Genomic DNA, 17,799 nt, shown 5'->3' on the forward strand with positions numbered 1-17,799 from the left:
AGGGTCAAAGCCAAGCATTTATTTAGGAGAGGGGGAAAATTGTTTGTCAAACAAGTTTTTGTGTGATCTGCCAGTGTTACAGCTGTGGTGGACGAAATCCCCACAGTCTTGAAAACATTTGCCCATGTAAATATAATTTTAAAGTTTTTTGTCAGTATGTAAGAGATCTACTTGTTACAGCATCCTCCAGGTGCATCCCTGGGCTGGTGGGACAGGGATTATGGCTCTGCCTTGGCCTTGGGTGCCTCCATCCTTACTGAGCCTGGGTGAGCTCCTAAACCAGCAGTGAGTGTCCAGGTATCTGCATGGCCAAGGGCAGGTGAGATGCCAAGGGCTGCAACTGCTTGAGATTCCTCTTTCAGTTTTCCATTTGGGCTTTAATCTTCTGATAAGCCACAGGTGCAGTGGAGGGGGGAAATGTCAAGGTAAATGAAGACTTCAAGAGCAGCATTCATTCCTCAGGGGAAAAATAACTTCAGTCATCAGATATTTTTCTTGGGCAGAAACAAGAAATAAGAGATGAGGTGTTTGTGAGAGCATGATGTCAATCCTGACTGACAGTCCCTGTCCATCACTGCTGCAGTGTGAGGACAGTGCAGAGAAGAAGGAAATAAATGATAACTTGGAGTTGATCACCTGCAGTGTTTGCCAGCCCCAGAGCTCTGCATGGCAGGGCATTGGCTGAGTGGGAGGCACCTTGTCACACTCACTCTTGGCACTTCTCCCCATTCCCACACTGGTCTGGATGAACACAGCTTCAAGGAATTCATCTTCTTTGCATTCCTAAGGAAAGGAGGACAAGAATTCTGTGCAATATTTTCTTGAAAGGCTGCCTCTTTTCATGTCTTCCTCCAGGACTCCAGCTTTTCCCAGCCACTTTCCGCATCAGTAGGTTGCTCCTTTGGGAAAGCAGAAGTTAATTTCTCATTATTATCATGCATAGATGCAGAAGATGGAAGATAGTTCCCTCCTGTTGTCCCCTGGCTCTGTGATAACTTCACAGCCAGAGAAAATATCATGCAGGTGAAAAATGGCACCATGCAGGCTGTGTGCAGGAGCCATCCCTCAGTGTGCTGGGTGGAAAGGATGGAGAGGGTTTGTCACCCAGGCTCCTGCTCCTGCACTGGGAGGTACAGGTGTGCTACCTCTGCTTTATGGTATTAAACATCCATATTTGTCCTTTGAATATCCTCCTTGGATTGGCACTGGAATAAATGCAGATGAGACAATAAAAAATAACTCTTAGAGCCATGGACCTTCTCAAGGAATGGTTCTGGCTGATTTTGCTCTGTTATCTTGAAAAGGAGACTCTTGGATTTGCAGTATTTGCAATTCCCTTTTGGCACCCCCAGCTCCTGAGGCAGTAAAACGTAGTTTTCATTAACTGATATGTCTGACATTTACCACATCTCGATGTGACAATTTAGAGGAAACTGGTTAAACTGAAAAGCATTTTTAATATTGCAGTAATGTGATTAAGGGGAAATCTCTGTCCTTCAGGCCAGAGGGACCTAAATTTGAGCACTAATGGAGTGACAGATGAAGCATCAGTTGACCAAAATATCCTAATCTTAATTTGCCTTCTGTTTATTCCCTCTTTGAATCCTGGTTCCTCTTAACAAGATAAGTAGGTTTAAATTCCTGTGACCCAGGTGGGAAACTTAATCCAAAAGAAACAAAACCCACTCAGAGCAGGACTTAGAGCCAGAGGTCAGTATGCACAGCTGAGCTGGGTGTCAAATCCAAAATGACCTCTCTGGAAAATCGTCCCTGGAAATCCCATTTCCTCTGTTCCTCCCTCTTTTTGTCTTACTGGGGGAAACTCTGATTTATCCAGTGGCCTGGATTACTCCTGAGCTCTGTCAGGAGCCCTGGATCTCCCCAAGCAACAAGCTCAGATCCATGGCTGCAGGGGATGATTGTTCATGTTAAAAATAAGTATGAAAATAGAATTTAGAATCTTCTTCCTGGCTGTAGCAGGAATAATTTGGGCAAAAGTAGCTCTTAGGCTGTTGTGTCAATTTGTGGGAGCCTTGGCTGTAGATAGCAGGGTGAGAGGGAGGAAAGCATTCCAGATCTCATCAATACTTGAGACAAAAGGCTTTCTGCTTTGCAATTACTCTTCCTGTCCTTCCCTCTCCTTCCCTCAGGCCACAGGCAAGAAACCAAACTAGAGATTAGGCAGCTTTTAAATGCCACAGGCTTGTAAAGGAGAGGAAATCCAGAGCTGATCAGGAACTGCAGCCTGCGCTCAGGCTTGTGACTTTGTCCCTCTCATCTGCAAAGGGAAAAAGGAAATCCCCAAATTCTGTCTGAGTGGCAAAACCCCCAGGGATCTGGGCTGGAGTCACATCTGTCACATGCCCTGGGAATCCCCGGCAGGCTTCCCCTGCTGTGCCTTCCCACATGATCACTGGGCTGCTCTGGGCTGTGTCTGAACGCTGAGGGATGGATGAGCAGGGCAGAGCTTTCCTCTTTTCTTCCTTACAGTGGGTGAAATGCAGCAGCAGCGTAGATCAGGTTCAAATTGTGTCTCATCTCATGAAGTTATCTTTAAAAACCAGCTGCTTTCTGTGAGCCTTAAAGCAGCTCGATACACTCTTATCAAAATCGAAAACCGCTCCAGAGATCCTTAAGAGATTTTGTTTCATTGGGCTCAATTTTCTATAAATCTCGTTAAATGCTTTGCCAGTGCCCTCTCACTGCGTTCCTTTTTCATTGCAGAATCAACCAACAAACCCTGTTCCAGCCCTGCAGAGCAGCAGCCAGGCTGCAGAGCTCAGCTCTGCCCTGCCTGTGCCCGCGTGGCACCGAGGGCGAGGGAAGCAGGATTTCCCTGGCATCAGAAGCCTCCAGCTCCTCTGTTTTGTGGAAAACCATGTGTGTGAGGGCAGGGGCAGCAGGCAGGAGCTCAGCTCTCTCTGCTTTTCATTGCCTGCCCTGGGTGACTCCTCTGCCACAGACACAGCCCAAAGGTGCCTGGGGGATCTCTGGTGTTGTGAGAAGGGTTTAAGCTGCCACGTGCACTGACTGGGGGTTTATAGAATAAACACTGAAATGAGATACAGAATACCTCCACTGAATTAATGCACTGTCTCCGGTGCTGTCAAGCAGATACCGTGGCTGTGCTGACACCCCAGTGTTTATTTCAGGGTGATGAGGAGGAAGAAGAGAGGAGGAGCAGCCTCCACAAGCCCTTAGGTCCAGACTGCTGGGACCTGGGGGATAGGAGGAGGACTGGTTTGGGAGGATGGGGCTTGGCTTTCTGGCCACAAGCAATAAATATTTGTGTGTGTGTGGAAAAAATGCTCACTGCCTCCCAGCTTGGAGGGTATTTGTATTTCTTGGTGTTACAACAGACTTGCCTCAGTTGTGATTTGGCTTATAAATAGCAAAATCTCTCTACACCCAAACTGCAGTGGCTCCTGTCTGCTGGGCATCACCATGCCTTTAAGGACATTTCCAATTGCCATGGTAGTTTTTAAGTGGAAGAAGTTTTCGTGTGTCTTTGAAGTTGAACAGGTGCTCAGAAGGGAGCAGGTTACTCCCTGTCTAGCACTGATCTAAGCAGAGCAGTGAAACCAATGTGTAAGCTCATGCTTTTATCCTTCCCTTCTGTTTTGCTTGTTTATTGTCATTTTAAGCCAATATCCATGTCCTGGTGCAGCCTTAGAGGTGGTTGGAATCTCATTCTGCTGATGTGTTAGCAAGAGAGAGAAATTGTAATTAAATAACAACAATATTTTTTTTCCCCTAAATTTTCTTTCCTTCTAATTTTCAGCATGTAGCAGTCAAAATACATCCAGTGAAAAGGTTGGCTATTTTATCAAAATTCCTTTATTTTTTTTCTTTAACCTTTCACTGGCACTTCCTGCATTAGGTACAAGATTCTCACAGAAGAGTCTGCAGATTGCAGACATCACTTCAGCCAGGTAACAGCAGCAAAAGGGGAGCATTTATTTTATTTGACACGAAATCCTGACTGTTGCTGTTCTGTGGCGCCTTTTGCTGGTCTGTGGGACATTGTTCCATGGAAACTTTCAGTCTGGTTTTGTTGCTTTATGTAACCCAAACCTATTTCTTGCTTTTAGACCACAGAATGGTTCTATGATCCTGTACAACAGAAAGAAAGTGAAATACAGGAAAGATGGATATTGCTGGAAAAAAAGGAAAGACGGGAAGACCACCAGAGAGGATCACATGAAGCTGAAGGTGCAAGGAGTGGAGGTAGGAGCGTGGTGGGGGTGGCTGTGGGCTGTGCTGGCTCCCCAAGACACCTCAACCCAACAAAGGCTGTCCACACCTTCAGAAAATGACTCCTATTTGCTGAATTCCATCTGTTACCTCTGGTTTAGGTCTTAGTTGCTGGCTGAGGTTAAATCCTAACTCACCCCATCCCCAGCAAATATATTTGTTCTTTATTACTCCTTTGAGCAAACTGTGAGTACAGCTCCAGCACCCCCCTGTGTGGCTGCTGGCTGGGCTGTGTGACTGTAGAGTGTCTCCACACTGAGCATCTTCTGGTAAACTCTCATTTTTGTACCAGGCACTGCCCAAGGGCAGTCTGACACCTCAGGGTGGGCTGCACAGCACTCTGTAACCATGGCAGCTGGAATGGCTCCAATTTATTCTCACAAATCTCAGCTAAGTTTTGGTAGCAATTGCTGTAATTTCTGTGTGCTGATGGAGTGTTGGTCTTGCAGTATGCAGGGGAAGGATTTCTGTTGAGTTTGACCCAGAATCCATGTGTGTTTTGAGAGAACCTTTGCTCTGCTGATGGTATTCAGCCACTCAGACACATTCATGCAAGTGATTGCACCTGAGGCATTATTTCTGATCTGAATAAGCTCATTTGTTCTAAAATATGTCATTGTTTGACACCACTTTTCTTTCTTAACCTCCATCTGCATGAGGAGAGAGCTGTTCTGATCACTCTGGTCACTTCTGATGTTAAAGGTTTGCATAGGTGTGGATAACAAGTGCATTTATGCAAGTTTTATATTTATTAAAAAGCAATTACTTGTTCTGGTAGCAGAAGCCCACGTGCAGAGCTGTGCCCAGCTCATTCCTAAGACAACACTGGCTACCAAACTTGGGGCCAAAGTGGTCCAAAGCTGTGAAAATGTGTAATTGCAGTGTTCAGCTGTGTTGTTTTGGCCAAGCAGAGCGTGAGGCTGCCGGGTGTGTGTTTGTGCAGGCTGGGTTGATTTTACAGCTGACAGCCTGTGAGCCTGGCTGGGGAAATTGGGGTGTCCATGACAGGCAGAGCTTCACCTGTGTCTCCAGGCCTGTCTGGCTGATGCTTTGCAAGGATGAACCTCCCTCCTGTTGGGGTGAGGGGCACCCTGCTCTCCCCACGTGGAGCTGAAACTCCCCCAGCATCCCCAAAATCAGTGCCAGCAATGGAAAAGGGATGAGTGCCCAGAATTCATCTCGTGCTCCAGCTTCCTCCCAGCCCATTTGTCATTCTTACATTCTGTCTGCTCTAATGAGGTTTTGGGGTTTAAAATAGTATTAAATGGATTGCATTATATTACACCAGAGAGGCATAACTTTGTTCCATAATTTTTACATCCAATAACAATGTTTTATTATGACAAGCACAAAAAAAAAAAAAAAGTCATCATCACAGAAATGGTGCCTTGTTTTTGTTTTGGGTTTGCAGAGTGTGATTTAATTAACTTCTGTAAACTTTCACAGTTCAGAACACCAGACCCTGTGCTGTCCCTTCACCTGTAGCAAGAGATTGTTGTTGACCTTTGGCTGCCACGTGAGCACACAAGAAAATAAATGGGATTTTCTTGGGGCTATTCCAAAGCTGGAGCTATCCAGCCCTTTAGTGCCCGACTGCATGGATGTGGTGGTGATTGTGTTTAGCTCAAAGAACCCTGCACTGAACCCATTAATTTCTATTTTATTGAAGTGTGTCTCCTGGAAAGTAGCAAATATGGGCACATCTGGAGCTGGAGGAAGCACAGCTTTCAGGGATCCTCCTTGTGGCTGATCACATTCACCACTCAGGAAAATAAGTGTTGAACTATTTGCTTTGTGATTTGGATGTACCAGGGTTTAGCCATTCATTCCTACATCCTTCTCCAGCTTGAGAGCCCTTTAGTACCTGATTTTCTGTCTTCAAGGAGGTACTTGCACCCTCTCATCCACAGGCAGCACCTGGGTGGTCACTGCCAGTCTCTGTGCTCAATGATGCAGAAGTTGTCTGTTCTCTTGACTTCCAGGTGTTTCTTGGGCAGAATGATGTAGTTTTAACCTTATTAATTAATTACTTGATCAGTACACCTTGCTGCTTCACAGAGAGCATTTTTGCTTTAGGTTGCTGATACCATTTTAAAAGGAAATGTTCTCAACTTGGACACGTAGGCAGCAGATTTAAAATAACAAAAAAAGGCTTTTTTCAAATTTGGAGTGATACCGTAGTTAGCCGCATTAGGGTTTAACAGGGCATGAAATAACTGTCTGCCTTGTGGCACTGCCAGATCATCTCAGCAACTCTTGCAGCCAGAAGATAAATAGGGATCATTGTTGCACTGATGGAAAAGTACTTGCAGAGCCGACAGCCAAGAGCATCAATAGCATCCAAACATTGCTCTGGAAATGGCAGCTCGGAGGCAGGGAAGGGGAACATGCTGGCCTGTGAAACCACTGACCAGCCAGTCCTGAACAGGGATTTGTATTAGAAGGTTTAATAATTAATTCCTTCCTGAGTGTTGTCAGTGTGATGGCTCCTTTGTCTTTCCAAGTTTTGGGTAAATAGAAAAATACATTTTTGAAACAAAAAGTCTGCGTCCTGAGGGATGTTGATGTCTATCAGAACCCTGTAGAAGGATTTGGTGAGCATGGGTGAGGCAGCTAAAGCAAATTTAGGACATAAATAAGGAATAAACTACTTTGACTCATTTAAATAAATATGGATTAGGAGGAATAAACTACTTAACCAAGTGGATGTTAAATGAAAATAGCCTGAAATCCTCAAGCTGTTGCCTTGGTTAGCATTGCTGTACAGGAGGGGTTTGGGTATTACTTGGTTAATCTGATCACAGTCCTGCTAGAAGAGGCTGGATAAACCAGAAAGGAGAAGTTAATTTGGCCTTTCCCTTAACATACCTCTTTGTGCAATTCTTTGTGGAATCTCTGGTCTGTGATCCTTTTTAAAATTCTAATTAATTAGGATCCCTGGTGATGTGTTCCTAATCAATTCACATAATTAAAAATATTAACTAATAAATAATAGTAAGGGGAGTGTTGGAATAGCTTTGCCATGACTCTGGATGGTGCTGCTCTGCTTTGCAGGCTCCTGGCTCAGAGGATGCTTTTCTGCCTTTTCTTATGTGTGAACTTTTCCAGGAGAGTGTAACTGTGCCTTCACGTGAATTTGTAGTAAATTGCTGCCAGAATTAAAACGAGGTCATGTTTTTATAGTGAATTTCCTTCTTGTCATCTGTGTTTTGGAAGGTTGACACTGATCAAGCTGCTCTTTATCCTGTGTTGAGGATATTTTAGTCTCTCCAAACCCCAGTGCCTGAGAAGTGGTTGTGGACAGGGGCTGTCCCAAGGCTGGGGCAGAGCTGTGCCCCTAGTCCCAATACCAGAGCTTCTGTATTTGGAATTTCTTGTAGATTGGGTGTTTGTTACCTTGGTACAATATGGTAATCTTTATGAATTCCTTAAAAAGAAAAAAAAAACCAACAAAAAAGTAAAACTTGATTTCAGTCTTATTAAGAGAGAAACTCCCTTGTGGAGATGGAGATGCGAAGTATCAATTTTGTATGCAGGACTTGTATTTAATTAATATCATAACAGTCCCTTAACACTATTGCAGATTAGTCCACGAGGACAGGAATGAAAATTTTAGATTATTCAATTACTGCATAAACCCTGGGACATCACCATCAAAACTTCACACAGGTTTTGTAGCATTTGGGTTTTGGCAGCGTCCCTGTGCCCACCCTGGGTCACCAGAGTGGGGACAGCATCAGTGGCCTCTGCAGCCTGGGGCACCTGTGAAGGACCAGAGTTTTCCTTTTGGTAAATGACCAAATGGGCTCCTCTGCATTGTGCAAAATATCCACCCTGGAATACTGAGCTGCAGAGTGGTTTTACATCTCTCTCTCTTCCCTGCTGTTGTGGGTGAAATCTGCTCAGTTGTCATGGGAGGGTGGGAGGTGGAGGTGGCACTTTGGAGCAGCCCTAATCTGGAGAGGGATTCCTTGGGCAGCCTGAGCCAATTCTCTGCAATTCACTTTAATTTACGTGGGCTTTGCTCACCCTCAGAGGTGAGCTGTGTAGTTTGCAAACTAATTAGGATCACATTGTTCACTCAGCCTGCTTAATGCATTTCAGAGAAATACTGTGGAATGGCTTTGGAGGAGAAAGGAGAGTTTAATGTGAGAGGCTTTCTGGAATTATGACACACACGTGTGCATATATTAACACAAACAAGTGGCCCTGAACAAGGGAGAAACTGCTCACAAGGAGGGGCACTTTTATCTTCTTCATCATTGCTGCAAATATCATTGTCCTGACACCTCTCTTGAGATTTCACTGTTCCCCTTTAAAACCAGCCTCTGTCTTAAGCCTCTGTAGCTCATTAGGGACCAACAGCATCTCCCCATTTTTTCTGGGGCACACTCACCTTTCCTGTGGCACTCTCACCTTTGCAGTGTGCACATCTCCACAGTGGGCACCACAGGCAGATGCTTGTGCAGAATTGTGGAGGTGTTGACTGCTCATGAGCTGTGGTTGGGATTTATTCCTGTTCCAGCTGGTGTTTATGGCACCTGGAATGCAGGGTTGTGATGGCATCTTAATGATTCCTGTGTTGGAGGCAGTCCTGGGAAATGGGAGCATTGTTTTGCCATTTCTGAAGGGGAGTATGGATTATTGTTAAATCCAGAATGGATCTCCTGGGAGTCTCTTCAGAAGGGAACATACATATCAATAATCCTTTTGTATATCAGGGCCCTGATGTATTCTCCTGCAGTAACATCAAGTCACAGCAAATTCTCTTGAGTTTTGGCTTCTTTTCCTAATGCATGTCCAGAAGATATTTTTCTTCACAAGACCCATAACATTCCTAATCCTTTAATTGTCATGGTTTATTTAACTTCATCAGTAGAAGTTTTCCTGGTATCTGGGTGTCTCAGGATGAAAATTCAGGCTGAGATCAGGGCCTTGGAGATGCTCTGCCTGGCAGGTGCCCTGTAGGCAAATTCTGCCCAAATCAAGGACAACCACTGTCCCTGCAGTGCAAGGCAACAGGTTTGCAGCAGCTCTCAGGTAATTGCTCTGTAATTGACTGCATCATCATTTTTCCCCTGTTTAATAAATAGCGTGAATAAAGCTGAGCCACATGTGGTAGGGCTGTAATTCAAATCCCATTCACTGAAGTCTGAGCATTTTTCATTTAGGATGTAAAAAGACAGTTTTGATGTAAATGATTCCAAAAGGATCTCTGTGGACTAATGACATTAACATCAGGCTAGATTGGAATTTTGTTGAGTAATTGGTGCTGCAACTACACCCCGTGCTGGGGGGAGAGAGGGAACCAAGGACCTGCAGAAGTGAAAGTGGCCCTGCCCATGGCAGGGTGTCCTTGATTCAATCCAGACCATTCTGTGATGGGTCTGTGGGGATGTCAGTGTGCAGAATCCTCTGCTGACATTGAATTTTGCCTCTTGACTTGCCTGCAAAGCAGTGCTAGATGTCCTACTGCTTTTTGCATCCCCAAAACAAAACAGCAAACCAAAAATTTTAATAAATATATATATATATATATACACTTCCAGTCATCCTTATGAAGGAAAGCATTAGAACAAGTATACAGACACAAAACACACTGGCAGGCCCCTGAATCCCTCTGAAATGTGAGGCTTGTGTCGCCTCACCAACTGCATGGCACAAACACACATTGACATTTATATTGACTATTTCAGTTTAGAGAAATTCGAAATTAAATCTATTTTCTGCCAGCTCTGTGGGAAAATCCATTTATGAAAACAAAATCCAATAGGAGATCTAAAGATTGGTGGCCAGAAATGAAATACATTGAGAATAAAATATATGGAGATTGGATTGCTGGCTCTGTGCTCTGGGTTTAATGTGCTGGGGATGGAGGGCTACTGGGACAGACTTTATCCCTGGGTTTATAATGTAAGCAAAATAAACATCAGTGCTTTTTGGACCAGAGTTGGTGGTCAGCATTTACCTTTTTGACCACACAGTTTCTTTCTGTGCCTATGGGGACAAATAAGGACTCCAGACAATGTCTGTCCTGGAAGTGGTGCCTGGAGAGGGGTCAGTGGGAGCCGTGCTGTGAGGAGAATCCCTGCCATTCCTCACAAGATGAAGAGGTTTCCTGGTTCTGTAGGGATCCCTGTGCCTGCACAGAGGATCCAGATGCTGGAGCAGCATGTGCCTTGTAATCTTGTAATTGCATTGTGGGCTGTGACGGAGATAAGGGCTGCCATGGCAAGGGAGGAACCTCGTGGCTCTGCCTTCCCTGCCTGGCTTTCAGTGAGCTCCTCTTTATTTATTTCTTCCTCTGTGTGTTGGGCAGGAGGGCAAACCCTGTTTGCTGTATTCTGTGTGCGTCAGGGGTGCATTAAGCATTTTAATTTCATGAGTTCCTGTTGGAAAGTGGGATATTGCTCATCAAGGTGTGCGTGGGGAGGGAGAGCAGAGTCTTGTGTGAGGGTTTGGAGGTGCTGGAGCTCCTGAACACAATCTGGTGTTGTCCCCAGCCAGCAACACAGACACAGAACCTGTCAAGAGGGGATTTTAGCGTGTGGGTACATCTGACATGTTTGGATGGCCACACCTTTGTAGGATGTTATTTATTTCCCTTTTTTATAGGCAAGGAATAAGGATTAATTAGATGGTGTTTGGACACTTTCTGGATATAAACAGCATTAATTGTCCACCAGCACCCTGGGGTGGAGTGAAAGGGAGAGGTGACAGAGGGGAGCAGGGAGGGTTTGGCAGGGCCTGCACCAAGGGGCTCTCTTGGTTCCCAGCCGGGATCTGACCCAGGATTAGTGAGAAGCAGGAGCTGAGCTCTGGGTCCTGCTGTGTGTGCTGTAGGTCACAGTGAAGCTGCCGGGGGGGACAGGGCTGTGCTGTGTCTGTGCTGCAGCAGGGGAGCCCCAGTGACCCTGTTGGTAATACCAGGAATGCAGAAAGAGCGAGTTATTGTGTTTCAGGGAGAAAAACTGTTTCTCTACTCTCTGCTTGTCCTAAACCCATGGCAGACGCTGTCTCGCATGTAGCAGTTGCCTGTTCTTTGCGGAATCTCTTTTCCTCGGAGCGGTGGATGATGCTCCTGCGCTCCGGTGTTCCCACATTTCTGCTGCCATCGCGTGGCTGCCGGGCTCAGCAGCGGCTCCGGGCGGGCGGGACGGACCCCGCTGCCCTCCGGGGGCTGCACAGCCCCAGCCGGCCCCCAGACCCCCATCCCAGTGCTGCGGCCTTGCTCGGGGCTGTGGCGATGCTCCCCCCGCAGCTGGAGTCACTCCATGGACAGGAGATAGACACAGCACCAGCTCGATGTCATCTCTGACTGCAGAGCTGCACTTGGCTTAATGTTTGCCTGAGTTCTCACAATAAGCTACAGGAGCTCTGAACTCCTCTAAGGGGAAGAGTTCAGGCATCCAAATCAATCACTAAAGGTTCTGATGTCCCAGTGCAAAGCCTGGGGGCTCTTGGGGCTTATCTGGATGCCTCTGCAGGGGTGTAGCAGTCTGAATTGCTGCTGGCATAGTCCAGGGGAAGGAAACAAAAAGGAGCTTTGCATAATATCCACAGATGTTTTATACAGTGAGATGTTCAGGTCCCACACACAGAGAGTCTCACTGTCTCCCCGGGGGTCTGGGGCAGTACAAAGATGAGGGCCATAAGGGAATAGGTGGCTCAGGGATATAGGAACAGACACAGGAACAGGGGAAGGAGCCAGTGGGGTCTAACAGCTTTTTGAGGGAAGCTTCTTGTGTCTCCCCAGACCAGGGAATGCTCCCCAGGGTCTCCACAAGGGGATGTGTTGGAGGTGTCCCAGCCCCTCTTTGCTCTGGCCAGCACTGACCGCTGCAGCCCCACCATGGCATTCCCTCTGTGCTCCTCACTGGACAGCACCAGGCTCTGGAGTGGCTCCTTGTCAGCTGCCACGACAAATCCGTGGTGTTTTTCCATTAAAAGGCCCTGTGCTCCAGAGGACTGCAGCGTCTTAGAGCACTATAAATATGTTTGTGAAGATTCTGCCTTCTGTCTGACCCCAGACACGCTCTGATACTGCGTGGGCGTTTCTGTTGATGGTTACACTTTGCCTGCAGTTTTTTGTGTGCTTGTTGCCATGAAGAAATTTTGAATAAAAGCAGGATGAGGTGACACGAGCGTGCTGGAGCACTGTGAGGAGGATTTGCAACGCCTGTGACTCTGCTGCACTGCCTAATCCTCCTGCTGCTGCACTTCTGAGTATGCATGATGGGAACCATGGCTTGGCCTTTCCTTGTCCTTCTGTTGGTCAGGCTCACTGTTGTCCCTGCAGGCAGGTTTCCATTGTGTCTGTAATGTCCTACCATAGCCAGGACAATTTATTTTAGCATTTTTCTACTAAAAGAAGCACGGTTTTGAGTTTTAAAAGGTGAAATGCCATCTCCTTTCCTGCCTTCTGTGTACTTCCTTATCCCCAGGAAGAAGAGATATGGTTAGACTTCAGTGGCTCTTTAATCTCTCCTTGTTGGAATTATAAAAAGTACATTTATAATGACAAAAACATGATAAATTTTTGTGTGTTAAATCATGAACTTGCCTGTGAACACTTGCTGCCCCTAGCTCCAAGCCTGGTGGTCCAGACCCCCCCATCCTTCACTGTCTCCATCCTTAGGGCAGGCAGAGGGAGCTCCCAGACCCCAAAAGCCCCTCCTGCCTTCTCTGTCCCACATTTCAATTAGCACTTCTTGACCTATCATAGCTGTATAAAATAGACAGAAGGGTTTCCATCACAAACCCAAAATCAAAAGGTTTATTAATGGCTGGAGGGGACTGGAATTTAGTGTTTGCCTGTTGTCTTGTCAATTCTCAGCATTTAAAACCCAGCAGCATGGGGATGATTCTAAATATAGCAACTTTATTTGAATAGACAGCATAGCTTCAAAGTAAATATTAATTCCATTATGCTATTAACAGTTATTTATCATGACAGAAAGCCATAAAGTTATTTTACTGGAATGCAGCCAGTAAATTGCATCTCCTAGATGAGATACAGCACAGGTTGAGTTCCAGCAGCGATTACCCAACATACTTTATATATGTTGGTGACAAAACACGTTCCATCATGAACCAAGCTCAGGCTTGTGTGGAAAACCCTTTGCAGCCATCACAGAGCCAAAATGATGTGTTCCAGTGGCACTGGAGCCATCATGAGCCACTGGAGCCACCGGCCAGGAGCAGGAGCACCAGGATCAGGAGCAGTGACGCACTGATGCTGCTTCTTGCATGTTGCATATTTGACTTTTTAATTACCTAAATTACTCATTAAAAGTCCCTCATAATTGCCTGACTCCAAGCTGTGGCAAGAAGTCTAGGTTTTAGTTGTGATTTTTTTCTAAAAGATGTTGTGCATTTAGTGTTGATCACTGATTTTCTGCTGCTGTTGCCCTGAGTGCAAGTGTGTGTCTCTAGCAGAGATGGGGACCAACAGGGAATGTGGGCAGGGCTTTATCTTTCTTCATGAAATGTTTATGGGGTTATACTGCCTGTGCCAGCACCTTCCACATGCTCTGCTGTGATCCATGGCTCAGCTTTTCCTCGTGCACAAGGAGTGGTGCAGAACTGGGGGCAGAACTTCCAGCTCTGCCGCATCCTGGGCAGAGGACTCATGGATGGAGTCACAGCTGTGACAGGACAGAGGGTGCTGCACAGTATTACAAATTTCAGTGAGTTTATGAAGGCTGTCTCTGATTCAGTCTTTGGTGGGGACTGACCTTCAGCATGTATTAGATCTTCCATTTTATGGCAGAAAACAATATCAGGGGAACATTAAGGGTCATCAGCAGTTGGATGCGCTTGTGCTAGCAGAACAATGAAGGCTGTCTGCCAAAGATTATTGACTTCTTGTTGTCTTTTATCCACAAAAATAACTCTTCTTGTATATAACCTATGAGAGCTGTGCACTAACTGCTGTTACAAGAAAACCCCAATAGAATATTGAATAAAATAGTTTTGAAGAATTTTAGGTTTAGTTTCTTAAATGACTAAGAAATGTCAGCACCTGTGCACCAAGTGTTGCTCTAAGCAGAAGAAGAACATAAAGTTCATTGTATCACATTTGTAAATATTTTATATATTTTTCTGAGAACTGGAGAGAGCTCATTTTAAAAAAAGCTTATTTAAAAAGCTCATTTAATCAGAATCATCTGTAAGATCAACTAGATCACCTGCAATATCAGGAAGATTAAAACTGTGAGGTTGGCATTGGAGAACTTTTCAGATATCAAAGGATCAGCTTAGTGTGCAACCTCCCAGTGTTTGAATTATAAAAACATCTTTGAAATTGCTCAGCTCTTGATTAACAAACAAAATCTGAAGTGGATGGGGGATAGGTCGTGATTTTAACATTGGATTATCAAAATCAAAGAAAAATATGTAACAGTTGTTGAAAATCCATGGTGGGAGGAAAACCCCCAAGTACAAGATCATTAGCTGTAACATTCCTTGATATCCTTGATATTCTGGAACCAGGAGGACACACTAATTAAAACAGAGATTGCAAGGTCAAGAGGAACAGCTGGGATTGATGCCTTGAGAGGCTCCCTGGAACAGAGGCTAGACAGTGCTAAAGGAATAAAGTAGATTTATTAAAAGGCTTTCCAAGGATACACCTTGGGCTGTACAAGAGCCTGACCAAGGCTATACCCAAGATAGACAGTGGGTCACAAGTTTTCACACTTTTATAACTTTTGGTCCATTTACATATTGGGATTAATTGTCTGATTACAGCTTCAGGTTATGCAGTCCCATCCTCCCAGTTTGCTCTCATCAGTTTGCTGCTGTTTACACTTTTTGAGCCTGAAGCTGCAATATTGTCCTTGGTTCTGAGGCTGGAAAAGGATTGTTTTGGGTGACTGAACTGTGAAGAGAACTTGCTAACACTTTATATGGAGATCAGAGTTATATACTAATGCAGTACAAAATCTGAAAAATATGGAAGCTAAAACTTCAGGCATCAGGATCATCTGGCCTGCACAGCACACATTGCAAAATCCCACCTGCTGATGCCTGAATTCAGTTGTTATGCCTTTATCTTCCAAAAGGTATTGGTCATGATGCAAAGGTGGAGAGCTTGCTGCAGGCTTGGGAATGATGCTCCAAGGGGCCGATCACTTGTACTGGTCAGACATTTTGTGTATGGCCATGCTGGCTCTGTTTTAGGAGCCACAGCTGGATGTGTTCCACCTGGCTGAGAGTGCCATGACAGGTTCCTGCAGGCCCTGCAGGGTCTGGGACAGGTGGCCTGTCCCCCTCTGCTGGGCAGGCGGTGACTTTGGGGTTGGACTAGCCACTGATGGGGTGGAAGGGAAGCGTGGCTGAATCACTGAGCCAATTCCCAGCCCAGATGACAGGGAGCTGTGTGACAGGCTGTGCTTCAACACGAGCCTTGTTGGTACAAACAAGCCCAGATGCCCTGGGCACGGGGACAAGGCTGGGGAGAACTGGGGTGTCAGAGGCCACTGACAGATGGCCTTGGTTGGGAACACAGGTCTGAGCTGGCACAGCTGGGGACCTCAGTGCCAGCCAGGACATGAGTCAAGGCCGTGCCCTCTCCAGTTCCCTCAGCAAGAGGCACTCAGAAACAGAACCTGAATTTTAATGTGTGTTTATAAAATGCTTCTGGAGGCATCAAATGGCAGGCAGATCGGTTCTCTGCTTTCCACTGTGCCACGTTACATTTTACCTGGTAGTTCTGATCAGGGCAGTTCTGCCTCTTCTCTTGCGTGAGTTGTTCTAAAAGAACATTTTTGTGGCTCTTTCCAGAAAACTACAGATGTTGCTCTGTTCCCTTCAGCTGCTGAAAGCCTTCCTGTGCTCTGATAATGCCCTTCACCTTCCAGTGGCTCCCCTTGACCCACTGATGGATGCACTCAGCACTCTCTTTGCCATCCCAATCCTGTCACCTTTTCTTTGGAACCCATTGGTTCTTTCTACATCTGTTTCAAGACCCTCTTCTTCACCACAAAGTTTTTTGAATGCACTCAGCACTCTCTTTGTCTGCCATCCCAATTCTGCCACCTTTTCTTCGGAACCCCTTGGTGGCATCCTGGCCCTTTCTCCATCTCTTTCAAGACCCTCTTCTTCACCGTCAAGATTTTTGAGTTTTGCCTTGTTTACATGTTCGTGTCCTGATTTCCCCCTCGTTTCTCCAGTTCCCTTTGTCCCTTCCAGATCTGTCTCCTTGTCCATCATCTCTTGTCCAGCCCTGTCCATCAGAGGTTGTATCCAAGGTATTTCTTCCTCTCTCCTTGTTCACCTTGCTGAGTGTTCTTTGGGACACTCAGTGAGCCTTGGTGTTTCTCAGTGAGCACCACGTGCCTCTGCACAGTGTATAAATGATTAACTGGGATGATGGTGAAATGTAGGGCACAGTGTGTTTTTTGACAGGAACTACATTGCTGTTGAGGATACATTTTGCTGCCAGTGATGTAAATGTCTTTCACCAAATAAAAGGAGTGTCTAGGACCTTCACAAAAGTCCTGTTTTTATTGCATGAGGCTCAGGGTAACAAGCAAGTCCTTGAAATGCTTCACCTGTATGGGCAGAGCATTTTTTTTTATTGTAAACAGAAGTGCCTCTGTACCTCTGACTCTGGAATCTGGAATTTTCCTCCTTCAGATCTTTTAGGAACTTTTTCAATAAATGGGCTCTTAGGAGTGCACAGTCCTTCTCTGATCTTCCCAATTTGGGGGTCATAATTCAAATTATTAATCAGATAACCATCATGCATTGGTTCTGCCTTGATTTTGGGTCATTTATGGTCATTTTTTGAGTTTGGTGTCATCAAAACACTGTGAAAAAGCGTGGATGAGTCCCAAGTGAAGAATCACCACCCCCCCCTCCATACTCTGCTGCCTAGGTAAAGTGTTTTCTATCCAGGCTCTTGGAGGTGCATCCTTATTTCATGAATGACTTCAGGGAGAGGAGCAATCCCCACCAGGAAGCCATCAAAAAAGTGGATTTTATTATATTTTGCCAGAAAAAAAAATGCAGCACAGTTAATACTTCTCCAAGTCCTGTGGGATCTTGCTGACTAATGTGAAATGACAGTTGTCACAATATTCTGTATAAATACCCGTCTAGTTGCAGGTGTCTGTTCTATTTTTAATGTGATCCCACATTTCTTGCTGTGAGGGAGAAGGGGATGATCGATGGACCCTGCACCTATGGCTGTCATTTATGTTCTTGTGGTATTTATATGAATTCCAGGGGTTTAATGCACTTGCTGGCCGACCATGGTAATGGTTATTCATGGAATTTCACTGCCAAGGGTGGATGAGGTGGTGCTGAGCTGATGGCTCCTGGTGACGTGGGGACTTCATTTGGGGTGGCAGGGATGATGGGTTGGGAGAGTGAAACTTGAGTTAAGGAAAAAACAAATATAAATAAATGAGGAGGATTTGTTATGTTGTGAGTAAACGGTACAAGGACGGCTTCACGCCATGGTTTGATAAATTTCAGGCTATTTCTTTAGTTACAGTTTGATGTGTCTGAACCATATGAAGCAAACATCCTCAGGTC

The 17,799-nt window shown here is 45.5% G+C and overlaps 1 protein-coding gene across 6 annotated transcripts in view; it reads left to right on the forward strand.

The window, feature by feature from the left end:
* Positions 1 to 17,799, forward strand: part of CAMTA1 (calmodulin binding transcription activator 1) — a 242,706-nt gene that overhangs the window by 79,199 nt on the left and 145,708 nt on the right. For all 6 annotated transcript variants that reach the window (XM_074558614.1, XM_074558616.1, XM_074558612.1 and 3 more), the window contains one exon: positions 4,092 to 4,227. In XM_074558614.1, the coding sequence (XP_074414715.1) occupies positions 4,092 to 4,227 (136 nt within the window). The remainder of the gene's footprint in view (positions 1 to 4,091; positions 4,228 to 17,799) is intronic.

This window comes from Zonotrichia albicollis, chromosome 25 (genome assembly GCF_047830755.1).
Source record: "Zonotrichia albicollis isolate bZonAlb1 chromosome 25, bZonAlb1.hap1, whole genome shotgun sequence".
Lineage (NCBI taxonomy): Eukaryota > Metazoa > Chordata > Aves > Passeriformes > Passerellidae > Zonotrichia > Zonotrichia albicollis.